This window comes from Lynx rufus, unplaced genomic scaffold (assembly GCF_022079265.1).
Source record: "Lynx rufus isolate CCGP_SWC_20201006 ecotype Redwood Valley unplaced genomic scaffold, mLynRuf1.p SCAF_16, whole genome shotgun sequence".
NCBI classification, from domain to species: domain Eukaryota; kingdom Metazoa; phylum Chordata; class Mammalia; order Carnivora; family Felidae; genus Lynx; species Lynx rufus.
The window spans coordinates 24,034,167-24,049,774 of record NW_025814830.1 but is presented as its reverse complement, the minus strand read 5'-3'; the positions used below and the strand labels follow the sequence as shown (position 1 = coordinate 24,049,774).

General features: G+C 42.8%; 1 protein-coding gene across 1 annotated transcript in view; it reads left to right on the top strand.

Moving 5' to 3' along the window:
- Positions 1 to 15,608, top strand: part of LOC124511858 (nuclear receptor coactivator 5-like) — a 37,917-nt gene that overhangs the window by 13,735 nt on the left and 8,574 nt on the right. Inside the window, exons 2-5 of the mRNA XM_047079249.1 lie at positions 6,044 to 6,124; positions 8,885 to 8,967; positions 9,118 to 9,244; positions 12,555 to 12,754. Coding sequence (XP_046935205.1) covers positions 6,117 to 6,124; positions 8,885 to 8,967; positions 9,118 to 9,244; positions 12,555 to 12,754 — 418 coding nt within the window. The 5' untranslated portion in view covers positions 6,044 to 6,116. The remainder of the gene's footprint in view (positions 1 to 6,043; positions 6,125 to 8,884; positions 8,968 to 9,117; positions 9,245 to 12,554; positions 12,755 to 15,608) is intronic.

Genomic DNA, 15,608 nt, shown 5'->3' with positions numbered 1-15,608 from the left:
CTGAAAATCTGGAACTGTTCTAGAAACAAAAATAAAGTTTGTTTTTAAAACGTGTGTGTGTGTGTATGTGTGTGTGTGTGTGTGTGTGTGTGTGTGTGTGTGTGTGTATGAGTGACATGGAGAAAAGTGAAGCTGGGTCAGAGGGGCAGGGAGCACAGGTTGTGGGGAAAGTGGGGGGGCCCCACCAGAGGCAGTGACAATCGGGCAAAGCCCTGGATGGAAGTGAGGGAGTAGCCATTGGGTATTTGGGGTGAGGGGGTGTGTAAGACAGAGGGACCTGCAAGGGGCAAGGGCCTCCTGGAACGAGCAGGTAAAAGGCATGCTGGTTGCCATGGGGGGAGCCCCCCAGGAGTGGAGGTGGAAACAGAGAATTAGGTCAGAAGGGTGGGGGCTGGGCATTAGGAATCTTTTAAGTCCGAGTCAGGACTTTGGCATCGACTCTGGACCAGATGCGGGCAAAGCCATGGGCCTGGCCTTCTTCCCTGTGGCATGGATCCCACATCACATGGCCCTCCTTTCACAGGCTTCTGAAAGTTACCACTTGAGGGCCTCGTTAGGCTTTAGAGCAAGGTTTGGAAACTACAGCCGTGGGCCAAATCCTATCCCACTGGGTTCTCTGCAAAGCTGTACAAAGGTGAGCTTGTACCTTTTCCCTCCCTCCTCTCCGTGAGGTTGTTTCATACATTCATAGACAATTTGTAATTGTTTTGTCACATTTTGTATTCCACCCTGGGATCCTCTCGACTTCCTAAATGATTTGTTAAAATCTGCATACATTAAGGTTCACTCTTTATGCTGTGAAGTTCAGTGGGTTTTGACAAATGCTTAGTGTCACGTATCCACCATCACTGTATCATGCAGAATAATTTCACTGCCTGGAAAAAAACCCCGTGCTTCACCTATTCAACTCCATGCTGTCAAACCTCCGGCAACCACTGATCCTTTCACCCATCTCTATGGTTTTTCCTTTTCCAGCGTGTCATATAATTGGAACCATATAGTACGCAGCCTGTTTAGACTGGCTTCTTTCACTTAGCAGTATGCATTTAAGATTTATCCAAGTCTTTTTGTGGCTTGGTAGCTCTTTTCTTTTGATCACTTAATAATACTCATTGTCTGGATGTGCCACAGTTTGCTTATCTGTTTCACCTATTGAAGGGCGTCTTGGTTGCTTCCAGTTTTGGGCTGTTATGAATAAAGCTGCTATAAACATTCATGTGGAGGTTTTTGTGTGGACATACGTTTTCAAATCAGTTGGGTGTGATTGCTGAATCACAAGGTAACGCTGTGTTTAGCTGTGTATTCACTCTGCTTTTGAGACTATCATAAAAGAAGCCTATGACTTTTTTTGGTTTGGGTCCTTTGACAGTGCCATGGTACTACTCTCTTCCTATTTCTGGAGGCTTGATTGAAATTTCTCCAGAGGAGCGTTAAAATTCAAATTGTTTTCAGTGAAATTTGAAATTATGATGGAACTTCTAAGAGTAGATTCTTAAAAATCTTTTTAATTTTAAAATTTATCCCCAGTGGGTCCTACCCTGAGAACTTAATAGATCAGCTGTCTAATAAGTTGAAGTAATTGAGATACAATAGTAACAAGTTAAAAATAATCGTACCAGCATTCCTGGAGGCTTTGGGAGTGACATGTACATTTAATTTGAAACAGTGAGGAAGTGTTTCCACAGATTCTCTTTCCATAGATGTGTAAAGTTCTCTCCATATAAAGACATCAGAATCTGTATGATTTCTGACCAGCACCAAAACTTGAAACACATTGAAAACACACTGATGTTGGGGCGCCAGGTTGGGTCAGGTGGAATGGTGTGCGACTCTTGATCTTGGGGTTGTGAGTTCGAGCCCCCCATTGGGCATAGGGATTACTTAAAAATAAATAAGGGCACCTGGGTGGCTCAGTCAGTTAAATGTTCGACTTAGGCTCAGGTCTTGGTCTCACAGCTCGTGGTTCAATCCTTGCATCAGCACAGAGCCGGCTTTCCATCCTCTGTCCCCTTCCCCGCCCCTCCCCTGCTCTCTCTCTCTTTCAAAAGTAAATAAACATTTAAATAAGTAAGTAAACTTAAAAAAAGAGAGAGAGAAAAAAAACAGTGATGTTGAAGAAGGAAAAAAATGAAGCCGAAAAGAGGCTTGGATTTTTTTCAGCTTTATTGATATATGACTATTGATGCATAATAGTGATGTATAATAATACACTGCACATATTTAAAATGTACAACTTGAGGGGCACCTGGGTGGCTCAGATGGTTAAGCACCAGACTTTAGCTCAGGTCATGATCTCATGGTTCGCAGGTTCGAGTTCCGCATCGGGCTCTGTGTTGACAGCTCAGAGCCTGGAGCCTGCTTTAGATTCTGTGTCTCCCTCTCTTTCTGCCCCTACCCCACTTGCATTCTCTCTCTCTCTCTCTCTCTCTTTCTCAAAAATAAACATTAAAAAAAAAGTTTTAAATGTACAACCTGAGTTTTGACATGTGGATGTCAGACCAGCAACTACAATCAAGATAATGAACACAACTGTCATCCCCCAAAGTATCCTTATTTGCAGCTATAAGTCCCCCTTCTCTTGGCAACAACTGATCTGTCACTTTTATCACGACAGATTAATTTGCACTTTTCAGGAATTTATATGAATTATATATTATATAATTTATATAAATTATTTAAATGGAATCATATAGTATATTTTCATGGAGGAGAAGTTTCTGGTTTCTTTTTTTTTGTTTCTTTCAGAATAATTATTTTGAGATACATCCATATCTGTGGGCGGATCAGTATATCATTTCTTTGTTGATGATTACTATTCCATTTTATGGTGCTATGGACTGTGTTTCCTATAATCATACATTGAAGCCCTAACCCCCAACTTGACTGTATTTGGAGATAGGGCTTTTAGGAGCTGATTAAGGTTAAATGAGGTCAAAAGGGTGGGGTCCTAATCTGGTAGGTTTGTTGGCCTTATAAAGGAAGAGGAATAGTGGGGGTGCTTGGGTGGCTCAGTGGGTTGGGTGTCTGACTTCAGCTCAAGTCATGATCTCACAGCTTGTGAGTTCAAGCCCGTGGTTTGTGAGTTCAAGCTCCATATCAGGCTCTGTGCTGACAGCTCGGAGCCTGGAGCAGCCTGCTTTGGATTCTGTGTTTCCCTCTTTCTCTGCCCCCCCCCATAAATAAACATTAAAAAAAAAAAAAGAGGAATAGTGATCTCTTTCTCCATGTGTATGCACTGAGGCAGGGCTATGTGAGGACATAGCAAGGAGGTGGCCCCAGTAAGCCAGGAAGAGAACTCTCACTAGGCCTGGACCATGCTGACATTCTGGTCCTAGACTTCCAGCCTCCAGGACTCTGATGAATACATTTCTGTGGTTTTAGCCATCCAGCTGATGGTGTTTTGCTACAGTGGCCTAAGCAGGCTAAGACTATGGATACACAGTTTGTTTTCCCATCCTCTTGTTGGACATTTCCCATTTTGGGCTATCACAAACGAAGATGCTGGGAACACTCATACACAAGTTTTTGTGTAGACATGTGCTTTCATTTTTATCGGGTCTAGGAATGGACTGGCTGGATTATGTGTTTCACTTTTTAAAAAGCTGCCAGACGATTTTCTGAAGGGATTATACCGTTTTGCTTTCGGACTATTGGCGTATGAGAATTCTGGTTCTTCCACGTCAGTCTTTGCTCTTACTTAGGTGGTCCATCCAAAGGTAGACCTGGATGGCCTGCTGGGACATGGCCAGGAGAGGCATGGAAAGGAAAGAAATCAGCCGTGTCACTGTGGAACCCTCTGCCATATTTGTATGTTCTCGAATGAGAATTTTTTATGCTTACATGAGTTTACTTTCCATAAAAATATAGAATGACTTAATATCTTTGTCCCTTATATTTGTCCTTCTTTTATTGCTGTTTGTTTTTGTTTTGCCTTGTTTTGTTTACTTGCAGACCTCCTGGGTTAATCCCAGAGTTTCTGGGCTATGGGATATAAGAGGGAGCCTGGGTTTTAGTGTCAGACACACCTGGGTTTGAATTTGGACTTTATTGCTTAGCTGTGTGTGGCAAGTCATGTAGCCTGACTCTCAGTTTTCTCATCTGTTTCTAAAAAGTGTGGGGAGGTTGACATTATCCAGCTTGTGTGGTTGTTATAAGGCTTAAATATAATGCATTTGAAAGCATCTTCGTTGAGCATGTTGGAAACTGTATTCATTTCCCAAGATATATGTGTAATTAGAAGTTCCATTTTCTATTTGACCTTCTACCCACTGAGTAGGAGAGGAATTGAAGTTTTAATGGGTGCCACCAATTAGCGGGAGGCCCTGAGGAGATGGCGAAATACAGTGGCATTGCCAGGACTTGGTGTAACCTTGCCATATTTAATAACATCCAAGCCTTCCTTTGGCCATTGTATTGTGAATATATTTCACATGCCTGTTTATGTGCTTACACAAAGAAAATTCCTGCCTGAGTGTGATTCCTTTAAGCAGTCCATTTGGGAACCCCCAGCTTCCACGCTACTTAGGGGATGTTTTTAAGGAGGAGAAAAGGAACATACCGTGGCTCTGGGACGGATGTTTCTCAGGCCTCTGGGATCCCAGCCAGCGTACGCGTCTGCCTCTCTCAGTGCTTGGGCTTCAGTGTTTGAGCGCAGGCCTTTTGGCCTGCGGAATCCTTTGTCCAGCTGGCTGAGGTGCGTTGAGTGCTTGGGGCCTTCCCTCCCATCGAGAAGTGGGAAGTTATTCTTTGATGGCTTGGCCAGACTGCTCATCTGATGTTACTGGAGTTTGAAAGGTTGTCCTGGTAGTCAAGTGGTTGGCATTAGTGTGGCCGGGATAGGCTGGGGTGGGAACTGCAAGGGGAGGGGATGGTCCCAGCGAGGCGGGAAGTGTGGGTGTCAGTAGGCACTGGATTTGTTTTGCCAGGTGAGGGTGTCTGGGGGGCTTCTCTCCCCTGCCCGACCGCTGGGTTCCAAGTGTCCTGCAGCGTTTCTCCTTAGAGCCGGCTGGCTTTCTTGGCATCATTCAGTCTAGTTGCTAGGAAGCCGAATAAGGCAAATGCAACTTCCTTTTGACTTACTCACATTGAACCATCTGCTTATTCCTTCTCATGGCCTTCAAACTTGGCTAGGATCATTGAGAAGAGGGTCGAGTGGAGCATCTGTGCTCCTGATCCTTTTTGGAAAAGGAAAGCTTTCTAATAACTCTTTAACCCTCTCGGTCCAAATTCATAATAGTTAAATCTTGTTTAGCCCCTTGTTTCTTTCAGCTAACAATTGGGAACAGGCATTTTCTTCTTAGGTTTTGCCCCTTATTTTTGTCTTAGATTTAGATTTATGTTATTTGTTAACCACATGACTTTTAAATGAGGGGGACAGTGTTGACGTGTGTCAAATGCATTTGGTATGTAAACATAACAGTGGTCTTAATAGAGGACCTTTAGTACTTAGAATTGATGCACACAAATCATTTAAGCATGTTCTTTCATAAGCACCATTGTGGAGTTAGTGCCAGATACATTAAAGGTGGCAGATAATTCATGAAAATTTATGGTGATGTTGGTGGGAACATCTACCAAAGAGAATCTTAAAAAAAAAAACAAAAACCCACAGCGATTTTTTTTTTTAATTACCAAACACCACCAACATTACATTCTTACTTTTTTTTTGTTGTTTTTTTTTGTTTTTAGTTTTAATTCAGTTCACTGGGGCAAATCACATTCATTATGTTGAAGCCCCTTTCTGCTGGTAAATTTATAATGGTCTTCTTTTCTTGTGACAGAACTGTGCCTTCAGTGGTCCACTCTGGAAAAGCAGTTGTGCAAACAAACTAGACAAAAATAGAAATAAGCATTACAAACTAGAATAGAGGCTCTGGGAGAAAAAAAAAAAAAAGTCTTGAGGAAAGCATTGTTTGAGTTTTTGAAATCCAGTTTAACTGAAGATTTAATCACCTCTGAGTGTACCAGGACTGTGGAAACTAATGTGTGGGCTATGGGAAATAATTTCTTCTTAAGTGTAATTTTGTCTTTGTTGGTTTTTTAGCAGCAAGCCGTATAAACCTTTGCTGCCGACTTCTTATTCTCCCCAAGAGGGCTACTTAGAGGAGGGTGAAGACATGCTAAGGTAAAGTTTTATTGTTGTGGCTCAATTTGCTAAAAGCTTTAGTAGTAATTTAGATGTGTTCTTACTGTGCAGACTTATGTGTTTGTTAAAATTGATGCTATTAATATTTGCTTTTTGGGAAGTCCCTCAGGTCAGCTTGATCATATTAAGCCATTCTGCTTTAACTTCTCCCTCTCCATAGTCGTTTGGACTCTAGTAACTAAAATAGACCTGCAGGCTGATGGGACTCGGGCACCCGAGCCACTCAGGGGAGCCCCATTTGGGTGACTGGCTGGCCCTTCACTCCCTTCTTCCACACCGCCCCACCTTTTTTGTGCTACCATCTAACCGTGCTCCGAATATGGAAATTTACTTTATTATGAGATGAATCAGTATTCTCGTATAATATAAAGTCACAGGGGCGCCTGGGTGGCGCAGTCGGTTAAGCGTCCGACTTCAGCCAGGTCACGATCTCGCGGTCCGTGAGTTCGAGCCCCGCATCGGGCTCTGGGCTGATGGCTCAGAGCCTGGAGCCTGTTTCCGATTCTGTGTCTCCCTCTCTCTCTGCCCCTCCCCCGTTCATGCTCTGTCTCTCTCTGTCCCAAAAATAAAAATAAAACTTTGAAAAAAAAAAAATTTAAAGTCACATAAAAATGGCTTACTCCCCCCCACCCCCCCAAGGAATAGATAAACAGATGTAAAAGTGTTTGATAGTAAAAAGTGAAAATCCCTTTCAGAACCCTCCCCGGCCTTTTCCCCCTTATTTTTAACCTGAAATGGCTCACAGTGCTATTTTGTTCCGGAATTCGTTTCTTTCACATAACAGTATGTGAGGGAGGATTATTCATCCTCATTGTTTTTGACCACTGTGTAGTATTCCAAAGTATGTAAACCAGTTTTGAAGGTGGTCTTACTTAGTTTCCTGTGTCTTTTATATTCAGCTGTGGATTCTCTAAGTAACTAAGTAGGTAAATCAACATGGCACTTCAGGATTTTCGCTTTGGATCTACCTCTGTAGTTTTGGTAAAAGCAGTTTTCCTTGAACAGTATTTGAATTGATTTTTATATGTATGAACCTTGACAGGGCCTCTCTCTTGCCTGCATTAAAGATGAGATTTGTGTCAGATTAGATTAATAATTCAAAATTGAAAAATGCCTTCCTCGACTGCGGAAGCACTTGGAAGTGTAGAATTCAGGAGTGACTATTAATGGGGGTCAGTCTCTCTCAGGTAACATTTCCTGACGGTGAGGCTCAGAATACTTGCACTGGTAGGTGATCTTTGGAAGGACTGGTTTTCTTAGCTCTGGTGTGAAGGAAACCTGAAGGCAGAAATGGGTGATAGTGGCTCACATCTATTGAGGGCCTGCTCTGCATCAGACTCTGTTCTAAGGGATTTACCTGCATTAACTCATTTAATCTTCATAGCAGTGCTTCTAGGTGGGTTCTAATAGCCCCATTTTACAGGTGGGGAAACTGAGACATGATGGTGTTAAGTAACTCGTTCAAGCTTACCCAATTAGTAAGTGACAGCACTGAGACTCCTACCTAGGCAGTTGCAAATTTCAACATCATACTGCCTTTCCTGGGTGGCCACGTACCAGCTTCTGGGGCACTCCCCAACCCCGTCTAATTACTTAGCGTGGTGGTGGGCAGTTTACATACCACTTCGTTAAAAGAAAGTGTATGAAGTTTGAGGGAAAGCCAGCAAGAACACACCCTAGCAAGGGTTGGAGAAAGCAGGCAGCTTAAGAAATGGCCTCTGGAGTCAATGGTTAGTGTTTGTCAGAGATAGTAGACAAAGATAAAGCCTGCTTGAGGGGAGGAAACATTCTTGTCTAGCTCAGGAGTCTCAAGCAGTAGGAGAGGCATGGATTCAAGCAAAAGCTTTGCCTCTAAAAGTCTGGAGCTACGTCTCTGCTGTGTCAGGAAATCGGATGTGGACAAGAACCCGAATGAAAATCGTACAGGGGCAGAGCAAAGGGATTGACGTTTGCTGGCAGCTTGCTGAATAGTCATGGTTCGACTGAGCGTGTTCCATGGCTGCTTTGCCATGCGGCGTGATGCCCCTGGTGAGAAAGGAACTAATTGCTGCCTGCCGAGGTGGTTCTCTCCCTGGCAGGACATTCCTTGTGGACAGACACATTGGTGTCTGGATGCTGGAGAGCCGCAGTAAAAATGCCTGATTTAGGGTGTAGAGTGCACCGAATTCCCCCTTTCTTCTGTTAAATCACAGCAAAGGGGACTACTTTAGATGGCTAATAGATTACCCAGCATCTGTGCACTATTTTGCATGCCTTTAGCATGGGAAAATAGCTTGCTCACAGGAGCCGTAGACTGTTTAGGAGTAAAGTGAGCAGATCTTGTTGACTCATTTTTTTACCCATATCCAATGAAGACCTTCAGAGATAAGCACCTCAAAGGATACACACATCTGGTAAAATGATCTCTTCTCCTTTAAAATAAACACCTTGAAGTCTGAGTCTGTCTCTTTTCTGTATAGGTCTGACTTGACAAAGATCGGTGGCTCCATATAGTACTTTTCATCATAACAGGCAAGAGGAAGTGAATGGGAGGGAGCAGAAAAATCCCAGAAACTCACAGTGTTCTAAAATGAGCACAGATTATTGAGTGACTTTTTACCTCTGTGTAGACACAACCTTTATTTTGGTGCATATGGATTGTGCTAGGTGGCCTGGTATTTATTTTTTTGGCTTTTGGGGACACACTCATAGAGGGAAACTACGTTTGCACAAACTATTCTATTTTCATTCATCCAATAGCATTAAAGAATTATGGCAGAATGTGGCTGATTATTCAAAAAGGAATGAAGAGAACCATGAGCGATACCAGTCCACTCAGTTAGGTAAGAGTCTTGCTGAGAAGCTACTTCTCTTTTCCTCATCTGTTCCTTCTAGAGGGGTTGCCATTCACTTCCACTTTTGTAAAAAACCCTGAGAACCTTCAGTGATTGCCTTTGCCCTTGCGAAAACATGAATATGTCAATATTTTTTAGGGGATGCCAGCGGCAGGAACACATGGAAAGAAGAGCTTTTCCAGCACTTTTATCAAGTGGTTCAGAAAGCCCGTGATCAAGAGAGGCCTTCAGATTGCGTTATTGTTTCTATCAACAACGAACAGAGGTGTATATTTATTTCTTTTTATCCTGTCGAATGAGAATGTGTACAAATGGAATTATTAAGTAGTCAGCCTTACAATACATAAGTCACTGAGAGTTGAAAGACTTTCAAAATGTCGCTAGAACACTGCTCTATGAATTACAAGAATGTGCTGCTGGGTTTACCAAACTGGTGACAGAGGCATCTGGATGGGGAGGTTTCTGACAATGACTGTCTTACTCAGTTTTCTGTATTGCTTGACTTTTCTATAATGAGTATCTATCAATTTTATAATCAGGAAAAAAAAACAAAAACAAAAAAACCAAGGCTATTTTCAGGGCTGGGTTCCGTGTGCCAGGCATAGCTATTCTAGGCTCTGGGGATACTTTAATGAACATAACAGACAAACGTTTGCTTTGGGGCACAGACAGTCTAGTGTAGGATGCCACAAATTGGCCTCACTGAAATTTCAGACAAGGGTTCTTCATTTCTTAGCTGCTTGTTGAATTCCTTTCAGCCTGCATCCTTGCTGTTTTTCCTTCAATGTGGGATGCCTTATCCTTCTTCTCCACCTGAAACTCATGCAGGCCAACTAACACTTGTTACTTGTGTAGGCCACCTAATACCTGTAACTCAGGCAGCCCACTTAAGCGCAGTTGTGGCCTGGTCACCTGCTCTCTTGGCTCTCTCCAGCTTGTCCTTTGGGTCCGTGTAGTGCCCTGACCTTGTGCACCATTGGCTGGCACTTGAAGGCAGACAGGGGACTTAGTGTGTGATGATAATTGTGTCTCTGGATTATGTCGGGTTTCGTAGTGCTTGGCAAGGAGCATGTAGACAAATGATTGGTTGGAAGCATACACACTTAACTCCAGGCTAGGTACTGAGTGAGTGAAACTGCACACCCCAGACATGATAACTAATCATTCCTGACCAGGAGACCAGGCATGCACAAAACATAACTCAGCATAAGGCAGCATTGGTTTTCTTTATGAGAAAATTGGCAATCTTAAAATGACTCAGAATTCTTGCTTATTCTGTGATATCTGCTTTACAGAAATCTAACTTATTTGTAGATATAGCATCTTTACTGGTGAAGTTTGTGAAAGCAAACTTACAGCTTCATCTCGTTTGGAGGGTATTTGGGTTGGATCTTGAGGGACAGCATCCTGGAAGAAGTGAGGTCAGTCATAGCATGGGGAGGGTGGGAGAGGCCAGTTCCTTTTACATTAGAAAATTATAGGGTTTACCTTTAATAATTGAAAGACAACCAGACATGCCCTGGATTAAGCTGATCATCTGGTAATTCAAACCAGTTTTGAACGAGAGGCAGTAAGAGCTCAGCATGCACAGTAGCTTGGTTTTCCCTCAGCATTTAGCAACTGTGGTACAATAGTTTGGATCAGCCAGGGAAACTGCGTTCATCTTTGACTAAATCAGTTTTCTCAGAACTTGTAGCAAGCGTCACGTCTGACCTGTAGCGCCTTGTACCGTTTTCAGAATTGTGGGCTCCAGCGCCGTTCAACTCCCGAACCCGGATGCCCTTGCCGCTCTCCCGTCTTCAGAGCCAGGCCTGCTGGGTGTTGATTGGAGTGCGGCACTGTGTGGTAGAGAGGAGTCCTCGAGATTGCTTTTCTTCTCCCCCTCCATCTGGGGTGGTATTCAGAAACCGCTCCTCCGCCCGGCATTCTGCAGTTCTGGCAGCTAGCCATGGATTAGGACCCTCAGTGGGTGCAGCTTAGGGACTCCTCGGCCGCACGCAGGCTGCATCTGCCAGGGAGTCCGAGAACTAGGCCACACTGCCTGCTCTGTTGTCACTCTGATGTTGGAAAGATTTGCAGTGATATATTGGTTGGCTAAACTCATTCTTTTATACTCCAAAACAGTAATTAATTTTCAAATGATACCCTCCAGCATGAGTTATTATTGTGATAGTTTTAACTCATAGGCTCTCACTCTGTAAATATGAACCATGTCTTGTTTTTCTTGTTTTCCTCTTGAATTTACTTTCTGCAATCATTTATACTCTCCTAAATCGCCTGGAAAGCATTTTTTCCTGCCATCATTTTAATTGTTTTTTAATTTTTTAAAGTTTATTTATTTTCAGAAAGAGACAGTGTGAGGAGGGGAGGGGTAGTGAGAGAGGCAGAGGGAGAGAGGAAGAGGGAGAGGGAGAGAGAGAGAAGCCCAAGCAGGCTCCACACTCAACCAGGGGTCTGACGCAGGGCTCAGTCTCACTCCTGTGAGATCATGACCTGAGCAGAAATTAAGAGTCAGGTGCTCAACCGACTGAGCCACCCAGGCACCCCTCTATTCAGGTTTCTGAGCAAGTATTGGGCACAGGGGAAGCATAAACCTGAAGGAGAGGTCTGGGGTAGATTCTTTATGACTTGAAGACTGAGGCTGAGAAAATGGGAGATGAGATGACTCTGGGGTTTGATCCCAGGTTGGTTATGGGATGGTTGATATTAACTGAGATGGTTAACTCCAGCATTATCCATTTATTCTCTCTCTTTTTTTTTTCTTTGCCATGCATTTGTTTGTTTGTTTACATGCATTTATTTGTTTGTTTGTTTATTTGCTTATTTATTTAAGTAAACTCTACCCCCAATGTGGGGCTCAAACCTCATGATCAAGTGTCACATGTTCCACCATCTGAGCCAGCCAGGCACCCCTCATCTGTTTACTCTTCAGCAAGGAGTTGTCTCAGTGGCAGTGATCTTAAGAAATACTGGTCTGTCCCAGGAACTAATTGTAAATGAGCATTCTGTTATTTTTCTGAAGATAATAGTCTTATCTCTTCTTTACAATAAATCCTAAATTTTCTTTCATGTACTTTAAATTGAAATGACTTCATCAAATAACTCTGGAACGATTCCATTTTGAAAAATGCTGACCACATTTGTGGTGTGTATGCAGTGTATCATGTCATACAAAAACACGACTTTGACATACTTAGCTTTCTTTATAAAATTCTGTACATAGTCAACCATCTGAGGACACCACATTTTCGGAAAGGAAAGTTTCCTTTGGGTAGAGTTGCCTCCAGTTCTCTTAACTGATCCCATCAGACAGATAATGTACTTTTGGTTGTTTTCAGTGTGTCTAAGAATGAAAACAAGTTGTACAGCATGCATGATTTTTGAAAAACTACAGCATCTTTCACTTCACTTATTCAAGTTCAGTAAAAATATAGTATCTTACACTTCACTTACTTAAATTTGTCATCAAAATATCTATGGAACACCTGCTTGGTGACGTATTTTTTTTTCCCTTTTGTTTGATTGAAAATAACCTACCTGTTTCTTGTGTGTGTGACGTTTTGTTTGTTTTTAAGGGACTACGCAACAGGCATAGGTCATCAGTTGCAGGATCATGGCCTTATGGTGGAAATGATTCACCTCTCCTCGGAATCGAGTCTTACGCGAGCACTCCAGGAAGTTAAAGATGATGGGTCCCCGTTTTGCATTCTTGTCGAACAGTCTAATGTAGAACTTTCCTCTTGCACCGTAATTATACTTGATGAGTCTATCAAAAGTAAGTTAAGCTTAATCTAGAACTATCACTTAAAATAGATCCTGCTTTAAAAATATAATAGTTTTTCTTTGTATGCTGGTACACTTTGAAGGTTCACATTTGTCAGTAACTAAACTGGATCTAGTTGAGGAAACAGTGACTTGAATAGGTATCACAAAATACTCTCCTGTGTATCAGAGGTGATTGAAACTTAAATCATCTTCATTGCTCCTTACTTGTCAGGATATATTGTGCAAAATATTGTGTAAAAAGTCAATTCTCTCTCTCTTTTTTAATGTTTATTTATTTTGAGAGAGAGAGCGCGCGAGCAGGTGAGGGACAGAGGGAGAGGGGGAATCCCAAAGCAATGGGGCTCGAGCCCATGAACCGTGAGATCATGACCTAAGCTGAAATTAAGAATCAGACGTTTAACCTACTGAGCCACCCAGGCACCCCCACAAGTCAGTTCTCTTCCGTTAAAGTTTTTGACCAAATCTCACCACCATCTTTTCTATGCTCAATGGTAAGTCTAAAAGATGTTATGTTTATTGTCCTGTGCATTCTCTTAGACTACTTTTCTGCTGATTCTGCCTTTCCTGTGATACCTCAAACATTTCTTTATTCTTAGGCTCATGAGAGTGCACAAAAATGAACTCTCTTTTCCTCCCTAAAACACATAGACTTAGGCAGATGCACGCATCCTAGACCACCCTCACCTTTCCCTCCTGGTCAGAGCTGCTGCTCCCAGAGAGGCATCTGCCTTGTGAAGGGCCCCTTGGCAGCTTCTCTGGAGTCAGATCCAGACGAGCCTAGGTGCTCTAGTCCTCGTCTTTCTAGAAGCTCTTGGCACCATTCTGTGCAGTCCACACTCACTTACTGAGTTCCTCATGTGTGCTAGGCACTGTCAACCCTGCTTCCTTCCTGTGGCCAGGTGAGCAGCAGCTGGGCAGGCTTCTCCCATCCCAGCTGTGTCTCCATAGCAGCGTAGGGTTTTCACTGCTAAGTCAGGAGACCTTTCTCCTCGGCAGAGACCTAGTGGAGTATGGGAGCTGGATTTATATCCTGCCTGTGACTTTGGAGCCTTCAGAGAAGTCGGTGTCAGATTGGTGTCCTAAAATCCAGCTGTAATGTTGAGTCTGAAAAAACAACAGTGAGGAACACTCGGCTTCCCATAGTTTTGAGGCTGCTAGGACGTCTTTTTTTCTGACCATTCCATTTACTTTTACGCTGTGTTCCAACCCACACCCACCTAGCCAGCTCTTGCAGAATACTGTTCCCACTATGGTTTTTTTTAAACATAGAAAATGTCTAATTTATGTTAAACAAATAATAAGACTAAACCACACTTAGGTTCGGAAAATTACGAATCCCCATCTCCGAGGGGTGGGAGTGGGGAACGGCTTGATCTGAATAGGTTGTGTAGAGGACTAATCACATGTGTTATGTTCATGCAAGATGGTTTAGGAAATCCTCACTAAAGTAAGTAGGTTGAATGATTGGTCGGATACGAAAACACTTTTACAAAGCCAGCACTACTTAAAAAGCATGTGAGAAGGGTTTCTTTTTCATGTCTACAATAGTATTAATAGGTTCATATTTCATTTCCTATCCATGGATTTAATTATTGAACTCAGATGATATGTAAAAAGAACACTCTGTTTTCTTTTATAAGCTACATCTGTTTTAGCAAAATTAGTCTTTGCTGGCCTCTCTTTCACATTGCTTTAGAGCTGACAGTTTGTTTTATACCTCACGTGTAGCCGTTATTCAGAAGCCCGTGGAGCTGCTCCTGTGCGGAGACAAACATTTAAGACAGACAATGAAACTTTAGCACGTGAAGGCAAATATGTATTCATATCTCGTCCTAAATGTAACCTTCATAAACACTGCTTAGGATTTAGCCAAATACCATAATCTCCATTGTAGCTCTGTAGTGCCCCTTGGGCCCTAAATTTTTCAGAAGTTGGTGATACGTGGCAAGACAGGGTGGGGCCTTCCATCTAAAATTAAACTTTGAAGAAGTCATATTCTCCATAGGTAAACCTAGGAGAGATCAGAAAACACCTATGCATTGACTGTAGCCATTAAAAGCCATTCCTGGTATCTAGAACTTATTTTATATGTGATATATATGTGACCTGACCTGGAAAGGCTTTTAACATGATTTAAGATCCCATGGGCCTGAGCCAGACTGCAGAACCACATAGACGATGGTGGGTTTCTCCCCAGGCTACAGTGGCAGAGCCTAGAAGCCCTGCACCGCAGGTCTGTCTGTGTCTGTCTGTCTGTCTGTGTCTGTCTGTCTGCCTTTTATCAAAGTGTTACATACACAGAGTTAAAAGATAAACACTAAAAGGTTTGCAGTGAAAACCAGCAGCCCCATTTCACACTTGCTCTCCTCTCTAAAGGCTCTGTTCTCTGCTTCTACTTGTTTCTTCTGTGGATCACACTCCTCTCAAGTCATCCACCCTGATCACTGAAACCAAATCAGACACCTTCACTTCTAGGATTTTTTTGCCCTTAAACCTTCCTAGTAGCCAGCAGTGGTTGAAGTTACAACCTGTCTTTTTTTTAGGCTAGATTTGCTTAGCGTTATGAATTCCCATTGATACACATGGCACCTGTTTGCTCTCTCTTTCCTTCTGTCTGTCTCTCTCTCTCTCATCAGCGTAGCATGAAGCTGTCCAGCTGTGAAAAGAGGGTTTGTGTGGAAATGGTAAACCAAGCGACACATGTTATAATTTTGAAATAGAATGTAATGTTTGATTTTGAAATCTGACCGGGCACCTGCTGCCGAGGGTCCCAGACCGTCGGATCGATAGGCAACCACATCGTACTGAAAGCTGACACAGTTTAGACGACATGTAGTTGGATT